The following is a 20,883-nucleotide window of genomic DNA, read 5'->3' as shown; positions in this document are numbered from 1 at the left end:
GGCGTGGTGTGAGAATAGAATAGTGTGGCGAGCGCAGCGAGCCACCGAGCCCGAAGCGTGGCGAGCGCAGCGAGCCCCGCGAGGGGACGCGGATACCTTCACAGGTATACGCGTCCCCTCGCGGGCTTCACAGGTGTCCGTGGCGACCCGGACACCTGTGAAGCCCGCGAGGGGACGCGTATACCTGTGAAGGTATCCGCGTCCCCTCGCGGGGCTCGCTGCGCTCGCCACGCTTCGGGCTCGGTGGCTCGCTGCGCTCGCCACACTATTCTATTCTCACACCACGCCGACGTGGATAGAAGGGCATGAAAAGGTCGGAGGACGCGTACCGCCGCCCCTCGCGGGCTCGCTGCGCTCGCCACGCTTCGGGTTGGCGTGGATCGTGGGGTGGCGTCAAAAATTGGGGGGGACATTTAAGGGTTAATTGGGCCTAATTCAGGGTTAATATGGCCAAATCGGGTCAATTGAGCCATTTAACAGTGAAATCGCGGTCAATCAGCTTTTTTAACATTGTTCCCTATGGGAAAATCGCGGTGATCGCGGTCATCGCGGGCATCGCGACCATCCAATTTTACCCGCGATGCCCGCGATCACCGCGATTTTTACCCGCGATGACCACGATTTTGATCGTTGGCGCCCTTCTAGGTAAAGAGTACCTATGATAGTTTTTGGGGTGCCACACCCTGCACCTAGATATAGCGCTAGGGACCCCCAATATACAGAGAAGCCTTGACGCGGCTTGGGGGCATATCATACACCTGCGCAGGTATATGTAACCAATATCTCTGAATTCTATTATCATGTAGTGTTCAAGATTGGCTGCTAAAACTATTCAGTGTGCCAGGGGAACCAATGTCTTGTTACTTACTAAGTATTAACCCCTCCCTTGCATGCACCTGAAAAGTTTTACTGAACTAATTTGAGCATCTACCACTATCTGTAATATCAGGACACTACAGGCTACTCCCCCTGTCTTATAATAATAGGACCCCCACAGGCTGCTCCCCTGTATAATAATAGGACCGCCACAGGCTGCTTCTCCTGTATAATAATAGGACCCCCACTGGCTGCTACTCCTGTATAATGGAGTAGCTGTTCCCCTTCTATAAGAGGACACCACAGGCTGCTCCCCTTCTATAATAGTACACAACAGGCTGCTCCCCCTGTCTTCTAACAATAACAGGACCCCACAGGCTTCTCCCCATGTATAATAACAGGACCCCACAGGCTGCTCCCCTGTATAATAACAGGACCCCACAGGCTGCTCCCCCTGTATAATAAAAATACATCACAGGCTGCTACCCCTGTATAACATGACCCCACAGGCTGCTCCCCCTGTATAATAATAATCATCATAACGGGACCCCCACAGGCTGCTCCCCCTGTATAATAATAACAGGACCCCCATAGGCTGCTCCACCTGTATAATAATAACGGAACCCCCACAGGCTGCTCCCCCTGTATAATAACAGGACCCCCACAGGCTGCTCCCCCTGTATAATAAAAATACATCACAGGCTACTCCTCCTTTATAATACCAGGACACAACAGGCTGCTCAACCTGTATAACATGAGCCCACAGGCTGCTCCCCCTGTATAATATTAATAATAAGGGGACCCCCACAGGCTGCTCCTCCTGTATAAAAATAATGGGACCCCCACAGGTTGCTCCTCCTGTATAATAATAACAGGACCCCCACAGGCTGCTCCCCCTGTATAATAATAATGGGACCCCCACAGGCTGCTCCCCCTTATAATATTAACTGGACCCCCACAGGCTGCTCCCCCTTATAATATTAACTGGACCCCAGCAGGCTGTTCACCCTTAGAATATTAACTGGACCCCCACAGGCTGCTCCCCCTTAGAATAATAACTGGACCCCCACAGGCTGCTCCCCCTTAGAATAATAACTGGACCCCCACAGGCTGCTCCCCCTTAGAATAATAACTGGACCCCCACAGGCTGCTCCCCCTGTATAATACTGAACCCCACAGGCTGCCCAGCCTGTATGTACAGTCCCTTACCTTGATGCCAGATAAGTGAGGCAGCAGCATGAGGAAGTAGGTGGAACAAACAGAGAATCTGTAGTGGCCTACTGCACTAGACATGTCCTCAGTGCAGGAGGCCGGCGGCCATGTTTATGGAGACCAGTCGGAACCTGGTCAGTCTGGCTGCAGCACTGCAGCAGCCTCAGAACAATGGCGGCCTGCACAGAAAACGAATGAGCGGCCCGGGGGGCACATGGCACCCTGCCCCCTGCCTCTGCATTACATACATTACATTAAGACATTACATGTGGGGAACACATACCCGCCGAGCTGCACAGCGCCTAGGCAGCCATCAGCGGCTTAATACATCTGCCTCTATTTTACTTATTGCACTTTATATCTGGATGATGTGATGTATTATTTTTTTATGGCTGTACTTTGATGAACTTTATGATTAAAAAAAGGGAAAAAAAATCTCTCTCATTTGGTAAAATTGTGAGGTGACCACTGGAGGCCACTTGACAGACTAAATTACTCCTTTGTGTGCTAAAAGATGTCATAACAGAAAGTGAAAGCAATATTTGCATGGACACTGATCTGTTTCAAACTTGCTGGATATGGAGAGAGGGGGCTGTGAAGACAGAGATTGGAGGTAGGAGCAGATAGGGACTGGGGAAGGGGTGGAGAGTCTATGGGCTCAAAACTGTCACAGCTCAAAGTGAAAATAAAAACGGTCACAGCTCAAAGTGAAAGTACATTGCAGAAGCTGTCATTTTGGCGGGCTTTTAACTAGTATAGAAATAAAACACCATTAATATGAATAATGTCATTGTTAATCCATAGAAACAGAGATTCAGTTAGTCTCACCAAAGGGGAAAAACCATACAGGTTCATTACCAGACCACCAGCCCAAAGGTAACTCCAGATAAAGTTGGACCAAGAAAGGTGATTCAGCACCATCCACTGGGAGACCGGAGGAATTACAGGTGGCAGCTGTAAGGTACCCCGAATACAATTTGTCTGGCCAGACATAAAAACCTGGACAGTTACTCCACTAATCCACAAATAAGACTGTTACTAAAACCAGCATTATAATCAACTAATACACTAACATGACTGTGACTAATCCAAGGGAAGCAAAATGTATTTGGTTTTAAAACTTACATACTAATCAGACACGACCGGTTGTGCTAAAAGATATATATTTTTATATACCCCTACCCCCCCCCCCCCTTTTTTTATTAATTCTTATAATTGTACCTTGAATTTGTGTATGTTTTTTTATATATTTTCATATTAGTGCATAAATAAATTGCATGTGTTCCCCTTTATTGCGCAGTTCTTTTTTTTTTCTATGATTTACCTCTTCAGTGGCAATCCCGAGAATTTTCCGGGCTGTGCCTCAGTGCCCAGTCTGGCAAGCCCGGAAAATTCTCGGGATTGCCACTGTTTGGAGTCGGGCAGCGCTGCTGAGTTCACTCTGATCTCAGGCAGCGTCGCGCTGCCCGGCTCCCTCCCCTCTGCAGTGTCGCCTCCTTCTCCCTCCTCCTCCCTCCTCCCCTCCGGGTTTTCAATAGAAGTCCCCGGCGCCGGCTTATGACAAGCCGGCTGCCGGGGACAGCGATGCGGTGGGGGGGGGCGCAGGTCCGGGCCGCCGCTGATTGACAGTTCAGCGGCGCTGCCCGGACCCAGGGGGGTAGTGGTGGTTTTTTTTTTAAAGGGAGCGCTCCCCATAAAAAACTCGCCCAGTGGGGAGCGCTCCCAAAAAAAAACCAACCACTGAAGGGGTTAAAGGAGTGTGTTCCAATATTAGAAATGATTGTTAACCCTTTATGCACCAATAGTACAGCTTATTACTAATAACTGGTAACTGGATATCCCCCCGGGACCGGCTATCCTGTCAACAGCGGCAAATTATGGGGTTTGTTTGGCTGATGATGATGATTATTATCATTATTATTATTATTATTATCATCATCATTTATTAATAAGCTACAAAGTTTCAGCAGAGTGGACAGGGGGTAGACATAAAAAACCATATCAGAATTACAGAGCATGAGTACAATACACATCAGATATAATGGAGTTTAAAGGTCCAATACTATTGACTAGATGCTGAGGTTTCTGGTCTCTTACATTTTTGGATCACTGAGTTCATGGTCCATTACTGTTATGATGGCGATTGTGGTTCAGTACTTTTGATTGGTTGTTGAGATTTTGTGGGCCATCATTGTTGATTGGATGATGTTTCTGCTGGTTCTCCCCCTTCCTATTGGTTGCAGGATGAGATTTATGGTCATGTTCTTCGTGGCCTCCGCTATGGTTGTTGTGGTCATGTTTCTCACCGGAGTTTTGGGTCTTTTTATTACTTGGGTCTTGTTCAGTTTTCCCTTTCGTAGAATTATTGAAAGCAGCGTTGATCTGTCAGGAGAGATGTTTCACATGTTACATTTGACAAATTACATTGTAGTGCTATATTGTGGAACTGAACTGGGGGTTTAAAAAAGAGCGGCCATTCTAGTGCGCACACATGACAAGGGGTGTGGTCATGGATCATGGGGTATGGCCTAGTGGCACACCCCATCTTTTTTTTGTGTTGGGCAGCTGAGCAGAGTGAGGGAGGAATAGCTATTTGGCCAGTCCCCGGCCCTCTATGGTATAACTGAGCAAAATCATTAGCTAAAATAAAAAATAAAAAAAACATGGCAACCGCAGGGGGCCCCTAGATAGAGGGGGGCCCAGGGGTACTGACCCCCTCTGCCCCCACTTTAATCCGGCCCTGCTAATTTGTCCCCACCCCCAACTCCACACTTCCATTCCCTATCCGTGCACCTGTGCATATTTACATAAAGGGGTGGGGCCTAATGACATAACTGGTGATCTAATCAGACCCATTGTCACTGGTGTAAGATCAAGCAACCTAGCCGTGCAGTCCCCATTTGTACCTTTGCAATACCTGATGACATTGCACAGTTAACTGTCAGTGACATATTAGAAAGTGGAAGCACAGCAGCAACTCAGCCATGAGAGGGAGGGATGAGGGGCTGTGCCCACCTTATATGGTGGGATTGCCCTAACCTTCATCAGCCCTGGGATCCGATCATTCGGATGACTGAGGCTATGGTTGGGGAGGGGACGCCATCTGTCCTTGGATTCTGGCTGCATGATCCTATAGATCTCCCCATTCCCAGATATAAGAAATCTCTGCGCATTTTATCTATGCAAGAACCTCAGTAATGCCAGTGTATCGGAAGGCACCACACCCTCCTCCAGTATCTGTTTGGTTTGACATGTACATGGACACGGAGAATATTTCTCTGTCTAGTTAGGATAGATACTAGGACCATGTCACTAAATGGTTCGCTTGGTTGGAATACAAAACAATCTGCTGACTGGCGGGCTTGGCTGTTGAAGTAGGGCGACCAGCTGGAGAACCTCTTGTCAGGGGTTGTATCATGTGTGCTGGCTGTATTCCTGGAGAAAACAGTACTGTATGGTTCTGGTCAGGAGAGAAGAATTGCCTACTTTCCTGGATGGTGTCAGAGCATGGTCTAGTTGGCTGCGCACAATGCCAATCTCATGATAACATGATCACATCCCCAACACCGCACACTTGTACCGCAACATGCCCCACAGTGCTGACCACATCCTAGAGCATATAGAAGGGAAGGGGGTTTGGGGAATGGAGATCGCACCAGTCTGTTATGTACTATATTTGGAATTCTTTTACAATTCTATGGTCTTTACTGATCTTTTGGGACTACTGACTATTGGAGTTAAATCTCCAATTGGTCACCAAATCACCCTTTAATATATGTCCTTGGGTTTTTACTTGTGACAGTCAGTGGTGCACCCCGAGTTTTAAAAATGTCATATATGAATGTTAAGTTCAAGGGAGAACAGGAGAAAAAAGAGAAAACTCTGTTTGGGGGCACTCTTATGTCCCAAAAGATTATCCGTACTATGACTGTTATAATTATATAACTTTTATTGGTAATTCAATTAAAATTATAGACCACCTTTTATTTTATCCTTTTATTATATCTTACACATCGCATATATATTCTATGAATTTGACAATCCACAGCTTGTCATATCCTAAAAAAATGACCATCATGTTCCCAGCCACTTATTATCCAAATCATGGACCAATTGTGTGGTTAAATCATAGGTCATTAGTTACCTTTTGATTTGAACTTAACAGTCACATCCTAGAGCATGCAGGACGGAGGTCAGTAAAAATGTAGCATATGTACTTACTGTACTGTTGGAAAAAAACAGTGTTTTATGTATCCAATATACACCAGGAAAGAGCAGTAGTATATGTGCCTGGGTAACACCAGGAGAGAGCAGTAGTATATGTGCCTGGGTTACACCGGGAGAGAGCAGTAGTATATGTGCCTGGGTTACACCGGGAGAGAGCAGTAGTATATGTGCCCGGGTTACATGGGGAGAGAGCAGTAGTATATGTGCCCGGGTTACACCGGTAGGGAGCAGTAGTATATGTGCCTGGGTTACACAGGAGATAGCAGTAGTATATGTGCCCGGGTTACATCGGGAGAGAGCAGTAGTATATGTGCCCGGGTTACACCGGTAGAGAGCAGTAGTATATGTGCCTGGGTTACACCGGGAGAGAGCAGTAGTATATATGTGCCCGGGTTACACCGGGAGAGAGCAGTAGTATATGTGCCTGAGTTACACCGGTAGAGAGCAGTAGTATATGTGCCTGAGTTACACCGGGAGGGAGCAGTAGTATATGTGCCCGGGTTACACCGGGAGAGAGCAGTAGTATATGTGCCCAGGTTACACCGGTAGAGAGCAGTAGTATATGTGCCTGAGTTACACCGGGAGGGAGCAGTAGTGTATGTGCCTGAGTTACACCGGGCAGGGCGCTGGGGGGCGGACCGGGCACACCGACGTCACAGCTGGGGGCGTGCCTGGGCCACCGACGTCAAGAAAGGGGCGTGCCCGGGCCGCCGCCGTAATGAAAGAGGCGTGCTTGGGCCGCCATTGTCATTAAAGGGGGCGGGCCCGGCCACCACAGTCATCAAAGGGGGCGGGCCCGGCCCCTCCGAATACACTGTGCTGCCGGGGAAGCACCAGGCATCGCCGTCAACGGCGATGCTGGGCTTCCCCGTGAGGCTGTTTTAGCTAAAACAGCCTAGCGGGAACACTATTTATATATATATATATATATATATATATATATATATATATATATATATATATATACTGCAACCTGTAATATTTATATATACTGCAACCTGTAATATTTATATATACTGCAACCTATAATGTTTATATATACTGCAACCTATAATGTTTATATATATACTGCAACCTGTAATATTTATATATACTGCAACCTATAATGTTTATATATACTGCAACCTATAATGTTTATATATACTGCAACCTATAATGTTTATATATACTAGTATTACCGTTGCATTATTGGTGATGTTTGCGTAAAAGCTGCAATTTTGACAGGAGTCTTCATAATAGGTGTGATAAATAGCGGCATGGACATAAGGAAAGTGGAGGTAGCTGTACGGTAGTCGGATATGGAAGGTGAGACGGCCACATCTGTAAAGAATAAGTACGTACAATTCACATGTATACAGGCAGGAGATTGTGTTACAGCCATGTTACATACTAAGGACCTTTATCCATTGAGACATATTACAAATAGAAGTGTTTCAGAAGCAATGTGAGGACTGTGGTGGGTGTGAGGGGAACCCGATGACACAATTCTCGCTGAATTGTATCATCATAGCCCAGTCCTCTCACTGTACAGTACCATGCCCCTGGTCAGACCACCTACCCAACCAGCCACACCCTCTATGCATGCCACGTGGCATCTAATATACAATAGAGCAGTGGTGTGAAACTCATGGCCCTCCAGCTGTTGTGGAACTACACATCCAGGGGTGATGATTTTTACACTGGGCAGAAGGCACCGCCTAGCCCTGTACTTACCCCCATAGTGGGCTACGGTACAGGAACAAAATATGCACTGGTACTTTTGGTGGCCGGTGTCTGTCAGAACTGACTGCAAAATTCCAATCACCAACTATTTCCCAGCATAGGGCTTATGTGTGTGCGCATGTGTGTGCCGGTGTGTGTGTGTGTATAGCTGTACTTCCTGGTAGCTGCTGCCACCTACCGGTCATAGATCAGGAAGTCGTCCTTATTTCCATCAAGCATATCCCATACATCGTCCTGCTTTGGCAGTTGCTGGTACACCGGCATACCCTCCGGAGCCTTTCTCTTCAACTCTTCCAGCATCAACTTTGAAAAAGAACTCTGATCGTTGACAATCATGTAACTGATGTTTGTGAGTCCCTGGCCGGCCAGCTTGTCACGCAGGGGCCCCATGCTGGAAGACAGGCAAATGGTGTACAGGAGTTATTGATGCAGCAACGAAATCTGGGTTTGACTATGAGTCTGACAGCTGGGAGGCTCCCAAAAATCGTGTATGCCCCCCGAAAAGTGGCCAAGTCCCCTGGAATGGCGGCAGCTTCCCACAGCCGGGGGTCCGTGGGGACCAAATGACGCAGATTGCATAATCGTGGCCCCATCCCCCACTGTGTGATACCGGCATTACACAGCGGTGGACGTGGCCATGATGATGCATTATCAATGACCACGCCCATCCATGCGTTTATTTGAATTGCCCCACTCCTGGCTCCTCCCCTTTTCAAAGCACGGTCACTGGCCCCATCCCCTACTTCCTGGAGCTGGCTGCCTTCTACCTGTATTAGCGCAGATTCAACAGCCTAACTGATTATGTGCCCACTTACCATTTACTGTTTGTGGCTAATTGCCTGAAAACACCCATTTTTTGGGGAGTTAGGCACAAATATTAAGTACCGCTGGCATGCATGGCGTAGGGGCCGCAGCAGGAATCCATACCTCCTAACTGCCTTGATTGCCGCAGGAACGCCACGATTTTCGGGGGACGTCCCCGCGTCCCTCCTGCGGCGGGGGGGGGGGGGGGGGGTTTCATTGGGAGTCCCCCCTGTCAGTTGCTGACCAGCACTTAATAGATGCTGTGCGCATGTGCACAGCGTCTATTCCCGCAGCCAGAGGGGCTTGGGGCATGGATAGAGGCTCACAGAGCCTCTGGGCCATGCCCCTACAGTGTCAAGATAGGGGTGCGATCTTGTGGAATGATGCAATTATAGGCCACTCCCCCTTTCCCGGCAAGCCATGCTCCCTAATTTTGGGCGGGCGCCGTTGTCCCTCCTCGCTATTCCTAAAAGTTGGGAGGTATGGGAATCTCCAATACCTGCAGTGATCCTTCCTGTCCCGCTTGCAGCCTCAACCCCAGTAGGTTTCTATAGGGGGATGTGATGGCGCCTGATGTACCCATATTCACTTACTGTTGCTCCGGGCTGGTCAGCGTGGTCAGCCAGGGGTTAGAGTTAATCGCGCATGCGCAGAACCCCCCCCTCCTCTCCGAAGCCAGGTTTTCCCTGCTTGTGCCATGGCGCCCACTTTTAGCACCCATGCACTGTGACATTCTGATTGTTGCATCTTTGGCCACCGCTATTGGTTGCACCATTAAAACTTGCAGCAGCCTTATGGAAGGTGCAGTTTTCCCTTCTGACCATGGTCACCTATCCCCACTGCTGTGTGTCTGGGCACACAGACTCTTGCTCTGACACGCCCCCAACACTCATATAACAAGCCCACTGAGTTGACCAATCACCGTCTGTCTTACGCCATCTGTCCCAATCGCCTTTGAGCGTACACACTGTGTAACGCATGTGATATACAGGTTTTCAGGAATTTTTGCGCATGCGCAATTGCAACAGCGCTCAACTACCTGAATATCAGCAATACGCGATGCAAAGTCCGGCCTTTTATCTCTTGTAAGACAGTGGCAGGGAAAGTCATAGACGGCAGGTACTTTTCCCCTAGAATCCTGTCTTATGGCATATAGACTGCAGGCTATTTCAATCTGTGTGGTAAGCTCCGGCTTACAAAGGGTGTTCTGTCCTGGGCTGGTAATCAGGAGAACACCTGATTCTTTAAAAAGGAGTCAGCCCTCTCCTTAGGGCTCTCTCTCTCTCCCTGGGTGCTGGAGGCAGTAAGCTGCTGCTAGAGAGAGACAAGGCTGTAAGTACTGCATTACTTGATCTATATCTGCTGTGTGTGTCCAGTGTCACATAGTGTGGCCCTGGTATAGAGAGGGACGTTTATTCTGTTTAGTTAGAGCTCAGACGAGCAGGTTTTTGTTTTCTGTTTTGCCTGAAGTGTAAAGGCTGTTGTTAGTTTCTTGCTCTGAGTGCTGCAATAAAACTCAGGCAAGCCCTGTTTTGGACCCAAGCCGTGATGTCACTGTCTAAGTCTGTGCCAAATCCTCACCTGTGCCTACCCGTTTGATGCTAAAACCCCACATATGGTGGAGAATGCAAGCAAGCATCTCACTTAAAGAGACATACATCGAACTATAGGACTTTTGCTACAGCAAGCTGGAAGTTGTTGCTAAAGGCAACCAGCCACAAGTGAGTGTCTGGAGTGCACTGATACTTGCATGTCCTGGCTAAAGGCTGCTGTAACACTGCAACAGGAGACTGTTAAAATGGAGGACCTTTTAAAACACTTGGTGCAGGCAAACGCATGTCAGCAAAAGGTGCATGAGGAGGCCATGCGTGCCCAGGCTGAAACCAATGTTTTGCTGCTTGAATCCAACAGACTAGCCTTAAAGGAACAGCAGCAAATTAATCTGCAATTACAAGAGCAAATACAGAATGTGGCTAAGAGTGTGGCGCAGAGTGTGCAAACACCCCAACCCTTGCTTCCAACCACACGGGCTGCAGTACAGAAATCTCTGCAAAAGATGACTCTCACGGATGATGTAGAGGCCTTTCTTGCGGTGTTTGAACGTGTAGCAGAGCGTGAACAGTTACCCGTGGATCAATGGGCAGGTGTGGTAGCACCTTTTCTAACTGGAGAACCACAAAAGGCGTATTTTGATCTGAGTGAGCAGGATGCTAACGACTACGCGAAACTCAAGGGAGAGATCCTTGCTCGCTTAGGCGTAAACATGAGTGTGCGTGCCCGGAAGGTGCATAACTGGACTTTTTCTGAACAGTTACCTGCGCGGTCCCAAATGTATGACCTGGTCCACCTGGTAAGGAAATGGCTACAGCCAGAGGAGTCTACACCAGCGCAGATCGTGGAGAGAGTCGTGCTGGACAAGTATCGTTGTTCCTTACCTCCAAAGGTTCAGCGCTGGGTCGGTCAGGGCGACCCTAATGATGCCGAGGGGCTTGTCAACTTGGTTGAGAGGTACAGAGCTACTGAAAATCTACTCCAAGAAGTGCCTCCTGGACATTCCACCCTCAAGAACAGCAAAGCGGCCGGATCATCTGGTAAGACTGTTCCGTTTACTAGAGGGGTGAATAATGTTGTAAAGGGAGGTGGCCTAGATGGGGAACAAACAGTGGAGAGGCGTTCCCAAGGGACAGTGGGGTCCAAACCTGGGTCGCAAAAAGACTGGGGCCGCATACAGTGTTGGCGTTGTCATGGACCTGGGCATATTGCTGCCAATTGCCCCCTTACTTCTGAGCCAATGGAGTGTGATACAGCCTGGCGAAGCTCTTTATATGCACGTTCTGTTTTCTCTGCTGAGACTGTGTCAGAAACTGGACAGCAAATATGTCATGTAAAGGTGGATGGTTATCCCGGGAGGGCTCTACTGGACTCTGGGAGTTTAGTTACTCTCGTCCATGCCAGCTTGGTAGACCCTGGGACACTCACAGGACGTTACATAGGGGTCTTCTGCATACATGGGGACACCAAGGAGTATCCCACAGCTTTAGTCCAGCTAAAGAGTACTTGTGGAACTGTGTCCCATGAAGTGGGCGTGGTAAAGACCCTGATGCATAGTGTGATCCTGGGAAGAGACTTCCCATTGTTCTGGGACTTGTGGAAACAGAGTGTACACTGCACTAGAAATGCTGTTAATAATGAGAATGTGTGCCCTGTGATTAGTCCTGAGCCTTTTGATCAGGATACTGAGGTTCAAACGGTAGGGGTGACCACTATTGAATCTGACCGTTTTCCCCTAGCTGTTCTTGCAGGTGAAGCTGAGGAGCAGGAAGAAGCATGTGACATGCCTGAGCTAGAGATGTCACGTGATAATTTTGGGACTGCTCAACTTAGAGATCCCACCTTATTAAGAGCTAGGGAAAATCCTAAAGTCATAAATGGTGAGCCCCAATACCCCATTGCTGACAAAGAGTTCCCAAAGATGGCCATTAACCAGGATCTACTGTATCGGGTAGATAAAAAAGTGGGAAGTGTAAATTATAAAGTGTATCAACCAGGTAAACGGAAGCCAGAACAGTTGTACCATGTGAACTTAATTAAACCCTGGAAAGACAGAGAGACTCTGACAGCTGTAAGTGCCCCCTCTAGTGATAGCCCAGAGGTGCGGGTGTCAGAGACCCTGTCCAAATCCCAGAAGCAGGAAACTAAAGAGTTAGTACAAAGGAATTATGATGTGTTCTCAGAACTTCCAGGGCGCACCACAGCCATAAAACATGACATTGTCACCGAACCTGGAGTTCGGGTACGCTTAAAACCCTATAGAGTACCAGAAGCGCGTAGACAGGCCATATCTGGGGAGGTCCAAAAACGTTACCTGGGGTATGTTATCGGGAGAGGTATAATAAAGCCACAAATAAATAAAGTGGAGGCTATCCAAGACTGGCCTCGTCCTTCGACAAAAAAACAAGTCAGGGCTTTTTTGGGAATTCTGGGGTATTACCGTAGGTTCATTCCCCAGTTTGCAACCATAGCAGCGCCCCTAACCGATCTTACCAAAGGAGGTAGGGCAGTTATGGTCAGCTGGAACCCAGAGGCTGAAAGGGCATTCCAAGAATTAAAAGTGGCCCTTTGTAATCAACCAGTCCTGATCACTCCAGATTTTAAAAAAGAGTTTGTCGTACAGACTGATGCTTCTGATGTGGGACTAGGTGCTGTCCTCTCCCAAGAAGTTGGTGGAGAGGAACACCCGGTAACATATTTGAGCAGGAAGCTCACACCTACGGAGAGAAACTACAGTCTAGTCGAGCGGGAGTGCTTAGCAATCAAGTGGGCCCTTGAATCCCTAAAGTACTATCTCTTAGGACGCTCCTTTAGATTAATCACTGACCACTCCCCACTTACATGGATGTACCAAGCCAAAGAGAGAAATGCAAGGGTCATGAGATGGTTTCTCAATTTGCAAAATTTCAAATTTACAGTGGAACACAGAGCAGGAAGGCTTCAGGGTAATGCCGATGCCCTATCCCGAACATACTGCCAGTTGGCAGACAGTGTCCGACCCCACAGGTTCGAACAGAGGGGGAGGGTATGTAAGACAGTGGCAGGGAAAGTCATAGACGGCAGGTACTTTTCCCCTAGAATCCTGTCTTATGGCATATAGACTGCAGGCTATTTCAATCTGTGTGGTAAGCTCCGGCTTACAAAGGGTGTTCTGTCCTGGGCTGGTAATCAGGAGAACACCTGATTCTTTAAAAAGGAGTCAGCCCTCTCCTTAGGGCTCTCTCTCTCTCCCTGGGTGCTGGAGGCAGTAAGCTGCTGCTAGAGAGAGACAAGGCTGTAAGTACTGCATTACTTGATCTATATCTGCTGTGTGTGTCCAGTGTCACATAGTGTGGCCCTGGTATAGAGAGGGACGTTTATTCTGTTTAGTTAGAGCTCAGACGAGCAGGTTTTTGTTTTCTGTTTTGCCTGAAGTGTAAAGGCTGTTGTTAGTTTCTTGCTCTGAGTGCTGCAATAAAACTCAGGCAAGCCCTGTTTTGGACCCAAGCCGTGATGTCACTGTCTAAGTCTGTGCCAAATCCTCACCTGTGCCTACCCGTTTGATGCTAAAACCCCACACTCTCTATAAGATTTGATAAATCTTTCCTATATGTTTCAAACAATGTTGGAATTAAAGTCTATTTCTGTAGCCAATGCATACCAACGTATGCTTCCATAAACTCTGGACCCTAGAGATGTTGCATCAGGTGGAGGGGGCATGGCGTTGAATGGGAGGGGACGTGGCCTTGTGTATTCAGTGTATCCCTGTACTGTTTAGATGCCAGGCGCATGTATTTGTGCACTGCATCTATTCAGGAATTACTCACTGCTTTACAGAGCAGCGGGGATGCAAGGCTCTCCCAACCTTCCCCCCACCCTGGGGGACACTGCAGTCCGCAGGTGGGATGCCAGGACAGTGGGCCTGATTCAGTCCTGATTGCTTAGCTGCAATCTTTTCAGGACCCAGCGATCAGGTAAATGCCGCCCCGCCGGAACCAGAACCCACCCTGTGCACAGCAGCAACATCGGCTTCAAGCAGGATGAGCCTTTTTCCATCATACTGCCGAGTAAGTCCAGGGCTACGCGGCACCTGTGACGACTTTGGCCCAGTAAATTAATCATTAGAATGTGAGCCTGTTGCGATGGGTTTTAGAGCGCACAGATGCCAGCTGTGAATAGATGTGCAGCCTAGCACATTCACACAGCAATCACATCAATTTGCAAGGTAGGATTTCACTGTAGCGGGACGGCGGCTTAACTGTACGCTTTCTGTGTGAAATCGGCGCCATGCGATCAGACCTGAATTGGGCCCTTAGTTCGGTGAGGATAAGAAAAGAAAGTCATGTCTAACTAAATGGGAGGTTGCAGAGGCTTAACTCTGGGAGGCAATGGATGCATCTGCCGCCGGGCTCCTGTTCCCAAGGGGGCACCTCTCCTCCCTGGCGAGTTTGAATCAGTTAATTGAAAGTCGCTGATATCGCTTCTGTGGCCGACTCCCCCTCCTCACATCACTGTATTAAAACCCATGACCTGTCTTACTGGAAACAGACACCTTACTGATTGAGCTATTGGGCGGGGCACCAATATTTATTTTGCCTCCGGGCAACTGGGACAAACTTACGCCACTGGGAGGTTGAAAGGGTTAATCAATGAGTAAGTAACAGGACATTGGTTCCCCCAGCACACCGAATAGTATTATTCGATGTGCGCAGGTATATGTAACCAATATCTCTGAATTATATTATCATGTAGTGTTCAAGATTGGTTACTAATACTATTCAGTGTGCCGGGGGAACCAATGTCTTGTTACTTACTCAGTATTAACCCCTCCCTTGCATGCACCTGAAAAGTATTACTGAACTAATTGAGCATCTACCACTATCTGTATGTTAATCAATGAGGATGTTACCTTCCTATATAAGACTTTTTCTGGAGTTACATAAGGGGAATCCTGGGAGATGACTTACTTGGCGGCCTGGACAAGGCAAAAGCCGCAACTTGCCTGAAGGAGAGCCACGACCGTGACTTGCCCATAAGACTTCTCCATGGGCACCTCGGGGCCGATAGTCCAATGGGGGTGCGGCTTACAGATGGATGTTTCATTCTTTGATGAGGAAACCAGAACCAGGAGACCCAGGAGGGTGGTCATAATCATAGAAAGAGCTGGGCCCCCCATCATAGAGACTGGGATCCCCAATATATCTGTAAATGGAACACAATCAGATTCAGTGGTTTAGTAACCCTAGAATCAATGGCGTAGTTGTGATAAGTACAGGGCTGCTATGGGGCCCTGACCTGAGAGGGCCACCTTCCTTGTGTAAGTTACATGTGCTATATACATTTATCAGTGTTGGCTGTTATATAGGGGCCCTTACAAACGTTATTTTTTATTGAAGCAATGTATCCCATACCTCCCAACTGTCACGATTACAGCGGGACAGTCCCGATTTTCGGTCCTGTCCCGCTGTCCCACCCGCGGCAGGCATTGTCCCGCTGCGGGGTGGCAGTTGGGAGACCCCCCAATCTAATAGAATAGACGCTGTGCGCATGCGCACAGCGTCTATTCTCGTATGAAAATGAGGCAGAGGCTAATTAGCATAAGCCACGCCCTCATTTGCATACACCCCACCCCCTTTTCGGACGCTTGCGCGGCATCGCAGCGCGAGTGTCCCTATTTCTTCAACTCACAAGTTGAGGGGGTGGTGGAGCGCTAAATAACAAAATATATGACCAATTGGGTATTACAATTTATTTTATTTTTAAAAAAAAATTTCAATTAAGTACTAAAAGCAATTGCATAAAATAGAGGTGTACAGCCTGATAAGGAATCACAAAAATTAGGGTACACATATATATAATGTGCAGTGTCTCACTTGTTCCTGAGATTACTCTCCAGATGGAAAGGGGGTACAGTCTCTCAGAGGGTTTTGGGAACAGCTGGAATGGCGGGTGTCCATAAACCTGACCGGAGAAAGAAGTTAGATCCTGGTTTGTAGGATAAAGTCTCAGTCCTTGTAAAAGGGGGAGCTCCGGTGAATAGCAGGTGGTGGTGTCCCTTGCGATGTCCAGTAAATGTCCCAGATGGAATAACCTCGGTATGGGGGAGATGGCGGAGAGTTGGTCCAAGTGAGAACTTGTTTCTGTATATGGTCCCAAATGTCAGACTGTAGCACCTTGCCTGACGCCTTTCGCTGCCCACAGGCAACTTTTTCAAAGGACCTACACACACACACTGCAGCCTGTAACCCCAATTTCACACACACACACACACACACACACACACACACTGCAGCCTGTAACCCCAATTTCACACACACACACACACACACACACACACACACACACACACACACACACACACTGCAGCCTGTAACCCCAATTTCACACACACACACACACACACACACACACACACACCCAGCAGTCTATAACCCTAACACACACACAGTTTCAGCACACCCCACCCAAATTTAACTCTCTCTTCACATGTTACATCTGCCCCACCTGCAGTTCATATGTTTTTTCCCATGTTCCAAACAAATTTGTACTGAGCTCAGATCTGAATAAGGCCCAAAATGTTGCTTAGGGATTTGTGTAATTGTGACTAGGGATAGATAGTGTTGTTACATAACTCTCCCACACATCAAAGAACTTTTCTATTTTTTTTTAATCTTTCTCCAGCATCACTCCCACCCACACCATTCTGAAAAGGACAAACAGTTTTGTTTTAAACAAAGGCAGTGACAGAAGTTGGGGGGGTGGGGGGTGTCCATACTTGTAGGATAGATTTCCAAGCTGCATCAATTAACTGCTACAAGTAGGTATTTTTCTGCCTTTTGACAAGGCTTTGGGGCACATTTACCAAGATCGCATTTACAATGCGATCTGGGTGGAATATTACCACCCAGGATCACATTGTAAAATGCAATCACATCGGCAAAATGTTTGAAACCAGAGGGCGCAGGGACAGGGCTCCAAAAGGAGCCCTGTCCCTGCGATGTGCTGACCCAGAAGCCGGGGGTCTGCGCATACACGGTTATGGGCTGACCCCCCTGACCGCACTGCCGCCGGGGCAGTGCGATGTGTAGCCATAGGCTACAATGGGCTATCGCCATCCCAAAATGGCGATAGCCCAGGGATGCGAAGCCAGGCTGCCCAATGTTGATACATCAGGCAGCTTTGCATACCCCATAGAAACCTATGGGGGATGCATCCGGCGGTGCTGCAGGGGGAATCTCCAATCCCTGCTGCGGCCCCCCTTTCATACATTCAGGTGGTTCTTAATATTTGCAGTTATTGCGGGGACTTAGCCGCAAATATTACTTGATAAATGGGGCCCTATGTCTTTAGGGAAAATGCCATAGAGTGCCCATTCTGGTGACAGATGCAAGTACAGTAATTCATTAGGTGATCAGGGGCATACCTACGAAGTTGTACCCAAAAAGCCTCTAATTAAAGGGCATAACCAGAGGCAATGATAAAGGTCTGCTTGGGCTTCACCGCATTTCCAGCAATTATGAGAAGGGGAAAGAGCGCTCAAGAATCGTTTATGAGGCGTGAGATATGTTCCATGGAGTATATGTAGGAACATTTCTATATATCCTGGAGAAGAGAGAATTTGACATGCTTTGGAATGTGCCTTTACAACTCCATCCACCTCTATGTTTGGGAAATGCGTCCTCCAGGTGGATAAACCCTCCGATCTTGATGACTAATCTAAATTCAGTTGGAAGTGTCTGTAAGCTATGGAGATGACTTTCTTATCCAAAGGTTCCCGTTTAAGCATTTCTTCCACCGGATTCTGACAAATTTTTAAAAAGAAAAATACCGTACAGTTGAGTGGACATAATGCTGAGCTAATAAGAACACGAACGGGTATGGTTCCACCACTGGAAACCTGTCAGACCCCCCACCCTCCCCGGTCAGAACATCAGGGGTCTCCTATTTTAGGCGTCAACCAATTTCCCAATATCATAATCTCTCCCAATCTCCATATGTTGTATGGATAATGTGCACCACCTTCTTAGAATTCTGGATTATCTAGCAATGGGAGGAAGAGAGACCGGTGAACGTTCACATTATTTTTGTGTCTAATCCCTCACCTATATAGATTTTTAATGTACCATAAGATTTGGGTTTTCTTTGAATTTGGCTGGGACCTCTTGGTCATGCATGTCTAAGAAGCTAACCAATCGCCACCTTCTAAGAATCCCCTTTCCAAATCTGTGTTGGCATTATCCTGATTATGGATCCAATCATGAAGATATCTCATCTGGGTTGCTTGGGAGGACCAAACAACATTGGGAAAGTTGAACCCTCCATTAATATCAGTCTGTTGTATATTACTGTAAGTAAACTGATCCATGTTTTTTTCCCTGCCATATGAATGTTCTTAACATAAAATTCAGATATTGGAGTGTCTTTGGGCGAAATCACTGAAGGGACCCAGCAGAGAAATCTTCTTGGCTTCTCATGAAGTTGGACTCATTGTGAGGGACATCAGAGAAAGGGGGTATATTTCATAGGCAGCCAGCTGACCACATAAGCCATTTCTGTGTCCAGACCTCTTATTACCTCCCGTCTTCCCCCATACTTACAGTTTGCTCCTGTCTTCTACCCAGCTGTTGCGTAAAGGATTCTGTAACACCACAATGTAACCAGGATCCCTGCACTTTATCCTGGCCCTCCTCCCTGGAGGCGAGTCCGTGCAAAGGCTTCCCCCACCCGTTCCCCCTTGAATAATCAAGGACATTGGACCCACTATCAGTTCTTGTTCTCCAGGCCAGTGACAGAGGCCCACTAACTCCTGGATGTTAGTGTTTCAGAATATTCTGTTCTTTATTTACTGTTTTGTAATGTTCCTTATGGACTAGTTGGGTAGCAGTCAATTTACCGACGGACATTTTACCAGCAGTCATTATATTGACACCCATTGACCGAGCGTCAAGATACCGACGGACATTTTACCGGTGGTCATTACATTGACACCCATTGACCGAGACACCGACATGGTCAATATACAACATTCATTATGCCGTGATGTGCGATTGACCGACATAGTCAAAATACGGACGATTAACATGCTGACATGTCGACATGAGTTTTCAAGCAATTTTAGCCCAAAAACAGACTTTACCATCCCAATGTGTCTGGATGGGGAATAGTGAGCCCAAAGCATGGCAAGCACAGATTCCCCAGTCCTTACTGTAACCTTTGGAAATCCAGACTCCCCCCCGTGCTAGGACCTGGAGGAGATGACACCTCTTGTAAGCAAACCCTGAGAACCAGAGCTAGGTAGCCAGTGCTAGCAGCAGCTCGCGGAGGAGCCAAGAGACTGCTGTGCTGTTGGATGAGGGGTGGGGGTGAATAGAATGGAACTGACAACTGCAGGAGGGCACAAGGGTGTTGGATCCTCAGGGGCACAGTGGGGTGCTGTGTAGTTGGACTGTGCTGAATGCTGTGACAGAGGTGGTACCACGCTGGGGAACATGTGGCGCTGTGCTGGATGACTCAGGGTGCTGTGTAGAATGCAGTAACAGAAGTGATACTGTGCTGGGTAACACTGCTATGGTGGGGGAGGCAGAGACATGGGGAGTGCTAGCTCAGGGGGAAATGACACTGCAGAACACTCCCTAGATTGAACAGATTCACCCAATGAGGGTGCCAGGCGCACCCCATAGGTGGAGTATGACACTCCTCCTAAGCGTGCCACCTGTACTCTCCCTGAAACTACTGTTAAAAAGTAGGTAAGTATGGAATATTATTTATTTTCAGTTTCTTATATAGCACGGATGGTGTAATGGTTAGCATTACTGCCTCACACCATGGCCCTAACTGTGTGGAGTTTGTATATTCTTCCCGTGCTTGCGTGGGTTTCCTCCGGGTACTCCGGTTTCCTCACACAATCCAAAAATATACTGGTAGGCTAATTGGCTCCCAACAAAAAATGAACTCTAGAATGTCTGTGTGCGCGTGTACATGTGGTAGGGAATATAGATTGTAAGCTCCACTGGGGCAGGGACTGGATGTTCAAATATTCTCTGTAAAGCGCTGCGGAATATGTGTGCTCTATATAGGAAACTGTTAATAAATAAATATCACAGCAGATTCAGTTGCACTTTACAATTGTACACAGTATGAACCGATGGCACTGTGTGGTATAATGTGAACCAGAGCAGTATTTTGGAGGGGTGCCTTCAAAATGTTACTATGAGGCCCACAAAGTTCTGGCTATGCTGCATATCATGTGCATGTATCTGCTCTATGCCTTGCACACACAGGGCCTTATTCAGATCTGAGCTCAGCACAAATTTGTTCGGAAAATGGGCAAAACCATGTGCACTGCAGGTGGGTCAGATGTAACATGTGCAGAGAGAGTTAGATGTGTGTGAGTTATTTAGTTTCTGTGCAGAGTAAATACTGGCTGCATTATTTTTACCCTGCAATTTAGATTTCAGTTTCAGCACGCCCCACCCAAATTGAACTCTCTTTGCACAGGTTACATCTGCCCCACCTGCAGTGCACATGGTTTTGCCCATTTTCCAAACAAATTTGTACTGAGCTCAGATGTGA

The 20,883-nt window shown here is 47.7% G+C and overlaps 1 protein-coding gene across 2 annotated transcripts; it reads right to left on the bottom strand.

The window, feature by feature from the left end:
* Positions 1-2,800: 2,800 nt before the first annotated feature.
* On the bottom strand, positions 2,801-19,035 carry LOC146026664 (selenoprotein Pb-like). Of its 2 annotated transcripts, XM_083157497.1 has the most exons (6): positions 18,909-18,959; positions 16,185-16,272; positions 15,279-15,513; positions 8,156-8,368; positions 7,434-7,575; positions 2,801-4,410 (listed from the first exon to the last, which is right to left on the bottom strand). In XM_083157497.1, the coding sequence occupies exons 3-6, from the start codon at positions 15,488-15,490 to the stop codon at positions 4,144-4,146; spliced, it is 834 nt and encodes a 277-aa protein (XP_083013623.1). In that variant the 5' UTR covers positions 15,491-15,513; positions 16,185-16,272; positions 18,909-18,959; the 3' UTR covers positions 2,801-4,143. The 2 variants fall into 2 exon arrangements, with proteins under 2 accessions (XP_083013623.1, XP_083013622.1); XM_083157496.1 differs by lacking the exon at positions 16,185-16,272 and having other exon boundaries at positions 18,909-19,035.
* Positions 19,036-20,883: the final 1,848 nt, after the last annotated feature.

The sequence above is a fragment of the Crinia signifera genome, chromosome 8 (genome assembly GCF_055691185.1).
Source record: "Crinia signifera chromosome 8, ASM5569118v1, whole genome shotgun sequence".
Classification (NCBI taxonomy): domain Eukaryota; kingdom Metazoa; phylum Chordata; class Amphibia; order Anura; family Myobatrachidae; genus Crinia; species Crinia signifera.
This window is presented reverse-complemented; position numbering and strand designations above follow the sequence as displayed.

Coding starts and splice junctions, on each gene's coding strand:
- LOC146026664 (XM_083157496.1), bottom strand. CDS start 15,490: ATGATGGGGGGCCCAGCTCTTTCTATGATTATGACCACCCTCCTGGGT. Junction 8,369..15,278: donor TGCCTTGTCCAGGCCGCCAA/GTAAGTCATCTC, acceptor CCTGTCTTCCAG/CATGGGGCCCCTGCGTGACA. Junction 4,411..7,433: donor ACATCACCAATAATGCAACG/GTAATACTAGTA, acceptor CTCTCCTGACAG/ATCAACGCTGCTTTCAATAA.